This window comes from Bombina bombina, chromosome 1, assembly GCF_027579735.1.
Source record: "Bombina bombina isolate aBomBom1 chromosome 1, aBomBom1.pri, whole genome shotgun sequence".
NCBI lineage: Eukaryota > Metazoa > Chordata > Amphibia > Anura > Bombinatoridae > Bombina > Bombina bombina.
This window is the reverse complement of record NC_069499.1, coordinates 1,537,978,523-1,537,986,771: the sequence shown is the minus strand read 5'-3', so window position 1 is coordinate 1,537,986,771 and position 8,249 is coordinate 1,537,978,523. Positions and strand designations below refer to the sequence as shown.

General features: G+C 43.3%; 1 protein-coding gene across 1 annotated transcript in view; it reads left to right on the top strand.

Annotated features, from left to right (window-relative positions):
* The first annotated feature begins 2,734 nt into the window (after window positions 1-2,734).
* Window positions 2,735-8,249, top strand: part of LOC128654645 (protein SCO1 homolog, mitochondrial) — a 53,724-nt gene continuing 48,209 nt past the window's right edge. The window contains exon 1 of the mRNA XM_053708671.1: window positions 2,735-2,898. Coding sequence (XP_053564646.1) covers window positions 2,806-2,898 — 93 coding nt within the window. The 5' untranslated portion in view covers window positions 2,735-2,805. The remainder of the gene's footprint in view (window positions 2,899-8,249) is intronic.

Genomic DNA, 8,249 nt, shown 5'->3' with positions numbered 1-8,249 from the left:
TAAACATGTTTTCAGCCTGGCCCAAAGCTTTATGTAGCAAACAAACTTGTGCCAACGTGGTCATCTCATACATTTACCTTATCTGAATAAGTAATTGGTATTTTGAAAGGGTAAGAATACTTTGGGCCACTCATTTCTGTGTGGATATATACAGAATGTGAGCCCCATCATAGAGGAGACATGTTCTCAGCCTGGCCCAACGCTATTTATGGCAAATAAACTGGTGCCAACCTTGCCACTTTATATATTTTACATTTTCTAAGTAATAAATAGTATTTTAAAACGGTTACAATCCTTTGGGCCACTGATTTCTGTGTGGTTATATAGAATGTGAGCCCCTTTATACAATCCAAGTGTTTTCAGACTGTTCCAAAGATGTATATGGCAAAGAAACCCTTTAAATAGCAGTAACTTATTTAGAAAAGGTAAAATATGTGATTTGATAAGATCGGCAGCAGTTTCTTTGTCATAAAAAGCGTTGGGCCAGGCTGACAACATGTCTGTGCTATAAAGGGGTTCATGCTCTGTATATATCCACACAGAAATGAGTGGCACACAGGATTTTAACACTTTTAAAATACCACTTATTCAGAAAAGGTAAAATATATAAAGTGGCAAGGTTGTCACCAATTTGTTTGCCATAAAGAGCGTTGGCCAGGCTGACAACATGTCTGTCCTATGAAGGGTTCATGCCTTGTATATTCCACCTATAAATGAGTGGCCCAAAGTATTCTAACCTTTTCAAATGGCCAGTTAATTATTCAGATAAAGTAAAATATATGAGATGGCAATTTTGACACAAGCTTGTTTGCTATAAAAATTGGGCCAGGCTAAAAACATGCTTGTCCTATGATGGGCTTCACGCCGTGTATGTATCTACACAAAAATTTGTGGCCCAAAGGATTTTAACCCTTTTAAAATACCCGTTACTTATTCAGAAAAGGTAAAATGTATGAAGTGGCAAGGATGGCACCAGATTGCCTTAAAAAGCATTGGGTCAGACTGAAAATTTGTCTATTCTATAAATGGGGTTAAAGTCCTGTATATATCTACACAGAAATGAGTGACCAAAATAATTTTAACCCTTTTATATCAGTTACTTATTAGAAACAATCAAAATTATGCCGTGTTTGCTATCTGCTTAGTGCAAAATGTTTTTTTTTAATTTTTATAAAATGTAAGTTTGTTTAGATATCTTTATTTTGCAAATTGTAATCAGTTGCAGAATAAGAAGCTGACTGAATAAGAATCCAACTTCAGCCTTGTACATTTTGCAGCTTTCTTGTTCTTAATGTTCATTTACAGTGGTTACCTTATAAATGACACTCACAGTGGTTATCTTATAAATGACACTCACAGTGGTTACTTTATAAATGACAGTCACAGTGATTACTTTATAAATGACAGTCACAGTGGTTACTTTATAAATGACAGTCACAGTGATTACTTTATAAATGACAGTCACAGTGGTTACTTTATAAATGACAGTCACAGTGGTTACCTTATAAATGACACTTACAGTGGTTACTTTATAAATGACACTCACAGTGGTTATCTTATAAATGACACTCACAGTGGTTACTTTATAAATGACAGTCACAGTGGTTACCTTATAAATGACACTTACAGTGGTTACTTTATAAATGACAGTCCCAGTGGTTACCTTATAAATGACAGTCACAGTGGTTACTTTATAAATGACAGTTACATTGGTTACCTTATAAATGACACAGTGGTTACTTTATAAATGACAGTCACAATGGTTACCTTATAAATGACAGTCACAGTGGTTACCTTATAAGTGACATTCACAGTGGTTACCTTATAAATGACAGTCACAGTGGTTACCTTATAAGTGACATTCACAGTGGTTACTTTATAAATGACAGTCACAGTGGTTACCTTATAAATGACAGTCACAGTGGTTACTTTATAAATGACAGTCACATTGGTTACCTTATAAATGACACTTACAGTAGTTACTTTATAAATGACACTCACAGTGGTTACCTTATAAATGACAGTCACAGTGGTTACTTTATAAATGACACAGTGGTTAGCTTATAAATGACAATCAGCATAATCCACCACTGTGAATGAACATTAAAAGGACAGTAAACCTGAAAAATAATGTTATATAATTCTGCACATAGCAGCAGCTTTATAAAACATAATATTCCCTGTGAATTTTTATAAAAAATGACCGTTTTTCAGACCCACTCTCTGTGCTCTTCTGAGCGGGTCTGTTTTTTACACAGAGCGCATCTGGCCAGCTATCTAGTCACAGCCCGGCCCGACCGCGCCATTACACTCAGTGCAGCTCGCTCCTGCTCTGTCTGACAGTGGGAGCGAGCTGCACTGAGTGTAATGGCCCGGTTGGGCCAGGCTGTGACTAGACAGCTGGCCGGATGCGCTCTGTGATAAAAACAGACCCGCTCAGAAGAGCACAGAGAGTGGGTCTGAAAAACAGTCATTTTTTATAAAAATTCACAGGGAATATTATGTTCTATAAAGATAACGCTAATATAATGTTATATAATTCTGCACTATGTGCAGAATTATATAACATTATTTTTTAGGTTTACTGGCCCTTTAAGAATAAGAAAGCTGCAAAATGTTTCGTTTTCAGAATGATTGTCTATAGGTTGTTTGTTACATTAAAGTTGATAAAAAAAAAAAGCTTTGAGTGGAGGTCACATGTTTCCTGTCTAGAGTCAGTGGAGGTCACATGTTTCCTGTCTAGAGTAGAGCTCCAGTCTGCAGCTAGACTACTTTGCTGGAGCCTGGAGGTCAGTGTGAATTATTATGGCGGCGCTGGTATTTCATAGATTGGGAGCTCGAACGCTGCTACCCCGAGTTGCATGTGTTGTGACCCGGGCTCCAGGGAGCAGCGGTCTGGTGAGTCAAACTCTAATCTCGTTCTGCTATATCACACGGTACTGGGAGGTTGTCAATACAGGCACATAGAGGCAGACTGTAGTGTCAGGGACAGGCAGACTGTAGTGTCAGGGACAGGCAGACTGTGGTGTCAGGGACATGCAGACTGTAGTGTCAGGGACAGGCAGACTGTAGTGTCAGGGACAGGCAGAGGCAGACTGTGGTGTCAGGGACAGGCAGAGGCAGACTGTAGTGTCAGGGACAGGCAGACTGTAGTGTCAGGGACAGGCAGAGGCAGACTGTAGTGTCAGGGACAGGCAGAGGCAGACTGTAGTGTCAGGGTCAGGCAGAGGCAGACTGTAGTGTCAGGGGCATGCAGAGGCAGACTGTGGTGTCAGGGTCAGGCAGAGGCAGACTGTGGTGTCAGGGTCAGGCAGAGGCAGACTGTAGTGTCAGGGGCATGCAGAGGCAGACTGTGGTGTCAGGGTCAGGCAGAGGCAGACTGTGGTGTCAGGGTCAGGCAGAGGCAGACTGTGGTGTCAGGGTCAGGCAGAGGCAGACTGTGGTGTCAGGGTCAGGCAGAGGCAGACTGTGGTGTCAGGGTCAGGCAGAGGCAGACTGTAGTGTCAGGGGCATGCAGAGGCAGACTGTGGTGTCAGGGTCAGGCAGAGGCAGACTGTGGTGTCAGGGGCATGCAGAGGCAGACTGTGGTGTCAGGGTCAGGCAGAGGCAGACTGTAGTGTCAGGGGCATGCAGAGGCAGACTGTGGTGTCAGGGTCAGGCAGAGGCAGACTGTGGTGTCAGGGGCATGCAGAGGCAGACTGTGGTGTCAGGGGCATGCAGAGGCAGACTGTGGTGTCAGGGTCAGGCAGAGGCAGACTGTGGTGTCAGGGGCATGCAGAGGCAGACTGTGGTGTCAGGGGCATGCAGAGGCAGACTGTGGTGTCAGGGGCATGCAGAGGCAGACTGTGGTGTCAGGGGCATGCAGAGGCAGACTGTGGTGTCAGGGGCATGCAGAGGCAGACTGTGGTGTCAGGGGCATGCAGAGGCAGACTGTGGTGTCAGGGGCATGCAGAGGCAGACTGTGGTGTCAGGGACATGCAGAGGCAGACTGTGGTGTCAGGGACATGCAGAGGCAGACTGTGGTGTCAGGGGCATGCAGAGGCAGACTGTGGTATCAGGGAGAGGCAGACTGTGGTGTCAGGGGCGGGCGCGCACAGGCAGACTGTGATGGTATGGGTAGCCACTGTGATGTCAGGGGCGGCCACGCAGAAGCAGACTGTGGTGTCATGGGTAGCACGCAGCAGCAGACTGTGATGTCAGGGGCGGCCACGCAGAAGCAGACTGTGGTGTCATGGGTAGCACGCAGCAGCAGACTGTGATGTCAGGGGCGGCCACGCAGAAGCAGACTGTGGTGTCATGGGTAGCACGCAGCAGCAGACTGTGGAGTCATGGGCAGGCACGCAGCAGCAGACTGTGGTGTCATGGGCAGGCGCGCACGCAGCAGCAGACTGGTGTCATGGGTAGCACGCAGCAGCAGACTGTGGTGTCATGGGTAGCACGCAGCAGCAGACTGGTGTCAGGGGCAGGCACGCAGCAGCAGACTGTGGTGTCAGGGGCAGGCATGCAGCAGCAGACTGTGGTGTCAGGGGCAGGCACGCAGCAGCAGACTGTGGTGTCAGGGGCAGGCACGCAGCAGCAGACTGTGGTGTCAGGGGCAGGCACGCAGCAGCAGACTGTGGTGTCAGGGGCAGGCACGCAGCAGCAGACTGTGGTGTCAGGGGCAGGCACGCAGCAGCAGACTGTGGTGTCAGGGGCAGGCACGCAGCAGCAGACTGTGGTGTCAGGGGCAGGCACGCAGCAGCAGACTGTGGTGTCAGGGGCAGGCACGCAGCAGCAGACTGTGGTGTCAGGGGCAGGCACGCAGCAGCAGACTGTGGTGTCAGGGGCAGGCACGCAGCAGCAGACTGTGGTGTCAGGGGCAGGCACGCAGCAGCAGACTGTGGTGTCAGGGGCAGGCACGCAGCAGCAGACTGTGGTGTCAGGGGCAGGCACGCAGCAGCAGACTGTGGTGTCAGGGGCAGGCACGCAGCAGCAGACTGTGGTGTCAGGGGCAGGCACGCAGAGGCAGGTTGTAGTGTTAAGCAGGCACTCAGATGCATATTGTAGTGTCGGGTTGGCATGCAGAGGCTGTTTGTGGCACCTGTGACTGGCACACAAGGGCAAGACTGTACAGATGCAGTGTAGTAGAAGTGGTGGATGCACAGGCTGGTTGTAATAACATGCCAAGCAAAAAGGCGACCAGTAATATCAGGTGCAAATGTGCAGAATAACAGATGGACTTGATATTCAGGAAGTGCATTGTGGTGAGCTAAGACCTCTATAGTAAAATAGACATAGGAAAATAATGTTCCATTATTATTATTATTATTATTATTATTATTATTATTATTATTATTATTATTATTATTATTTTCATTATTTTTTATGTTAGCCAGACATGACTAAAGAATAAAAATAATAAAAAAAAATTACATTTTCCAAACAGGATACTATTAATGCATTTAAGACAGATTAGTGCAGCTGCTCCAGACATTGCTAATATATATATACATTTGGTAGCAAATATTGTCTCATTGTATGGTGAATAGGGTCACTTTATGGCAGTGTCCCAAATTATTATCAGAATAGGTTTACAAATGCTGAAAACATATTGGACACAGAGAATGTTAAAGGGACATTGTACGCTAGATTTTTCTTTGCTTAAATGTTTTGTAGATGATCCATTTATATAGCCCATACAGTTTTTGTTTGTTTTTGTGTGTACCAATGTATAGTTTTGCTTATTTTTATATAACATTGTGCTGATTTTCAGACTCATGTTTGTGTACAGGGTCATTTCATATGCAGGGGGTGGGGGAGTGTTTTATACTGGATTTTTTGATCGGTATCTGTACATATTATTCTTTATAGAAGTGTCTATTACTTTCAGTTAGATGAAAATTGGTGTACACTGTCCCTTTTAATCTCTGCATACTGACAACTATAGGCACACTGAGTCATACAGGGACACACCCAGACAGGAAGGGAGTTCAATACAAGCACGTACACTCAGGCACATCCTAAGCACCATCATACCAATGTATTATGGCAGTTGCACCACTAAAATATACTCATCAACCTTGAATATATATATAATATTTTATTAAATAACCATAGTAAAAAATGTAAATGCTCTAATCCATAAGAGCATATTATTTTATAACTTTGTGCTACTGTGTGCTTAACCCCGTAAAGGGATTAAACCCACACTAGAAGTGCCGCTCTCCCATGATGCAGTGCTGGTTCCAAATTGAACCTGGTTTTTGGGTCCAGTCGTCATAGTAGTCAAAAAATTACATACTCTAATCTATTAGAGCATAGCATTTTATGACTATTAACTTTTCTCTACTGTGTGTTTGATTCCCGCAAAGAGGTTAAAGGGACAAGAAACCCAAATATTTTCTTTAATGATTTAGACAGAGCATACATTTTAAAACAACTTTCCAATTTACTTCCATTATAAATTTTGCTTCATTCTCTTGGCATCCTTAATTGAAGAAGCAGCAAGGCACTACTGGGAGCTAAATGAATATATCAGGAAGCCAATGAAAAGAGGAGTATATGTGCAGCCACCAATCACCAGCTAGCTCTTAGCTCCTGGGCCTACCTAGGTATGCTTTTCAGCACAAAATATCAATAGAAGTAAATTGGAAAGTTGTTTAAAATTGTATTAAGCTGTATGTGAATCATGAAAGAAACATTTGGGGTTTCATGACCCTTTAGCTCTTTCCTGACGGTACTTATTTGTTACATCGGGACAAAGTTTTGATGTAAAAAAAATTGAAATCACACGATCGTACATGCGATCACGCGATTTCAATGTTGGCTCAGGGTGGAGTGCCTATGACGCTAGGCAAGCCCTCCAGCCCACGATCCCAGTTAGGAAGCCTTTATGGCTTCAGTACAGCAGAACGGCTAGGATGTTCCATGCCTTCCTAACGGTGCTAAAGCCCAGTGCGGTTAGGATGGCATGGATCGTCTTAATGGCGGGAAGGGGTTAAACTCTAGACTTGTGGATTAGAGCATGTTATTTCCTGACTCTTATGGCCCTTTAGATAACATTTATTTAATTGTCAGCCTTATCCTGTAAGCAGTACTGGTATTGGTATCCTTTGTTGAAAAACATGTAGTTATAGTTAGGTGCGTGTACATGACGCTATACGGCATCAGTTTGGCAATAATAAATATGTGTTATGCATTTGTAAGAACACAAGATGGCAGCAGTGTTTTCTGCTATATAGAGCTCCAGACACATGCACGTTATCTACCTAGGTTGTTCTTCAACAAAAGATTACCATGAGACTTTGATTACAGAAGCAAATTGGAAACTTTATCAAAGTTGTTTGCTTTACCTAAATAATGAGAGAAAAAAAATTACTTTTATGTCCCTTTTAAAGCAACAGTTTGAAAATTGCTGCAAAAAACGCAAATGTCTAATAGGATTATGCTGGGTGTAAATTTCCATAATTCATGGTAATTTTTTATCAATAAGTATAGATTTATTTTTAATGAAAGATATTAAGTAATTAACCCCTTCCCGCCAATAGGACGTTCCATGCCATCCTAACCTTCGCTGGGCTTTAGTGCCGTTAGGACTGCATGGAACTTCCTAGCTATTCTGCTGTCCTGAAGCCATAACGGCTTCCTAACTGGAGGGCATGTCTAACGTCATAGCCACTCCCCCTGACTTGATCCCATCATTGAAATCACAAGATCGCATGTACGATTGCGTGATTTCAATTTTTTACTTATTTGTGTACATCGGAACTTTGTTCTTATGTAACAAATAAGTACCGGCAGGAAGGGGTTAAACAACTTTGGTACAGTTGCTGTAGTATAACTAGAGTTGAGTGCAGAACATAATTCCTTTTTATTAGATGATATGACGAGCACTACTTCCTCTCCTGTCAACCATCAGAGATCTGTATATCTTATGTCTATGTCTTATAGAAGTTAATTTTTCAAGATATAGAAATATTGATGAAAATGTATCAAGGGATAGAAATTGGCTCTCACTCAAAGGTGTCAGTATAAAGTATGGCATAGTGAGGAAAATTTTAAGTCTTCACTTACTGACAACACACAGGAAAATCAAGTCTCAGAATGCATGGTCAGAAGGGATGGAAGAAAGAGAAAGAGATGTATAGAAACACAGATTTTCAAAACGGATAAGAACCATAGGCTCAGCCTGATATTTCCTAAAAGTATAAACCTATCTAGTTTGTAGGATAGCCTTATGCCTATCCCAGGCATTCTTAAAGTCCCCCACA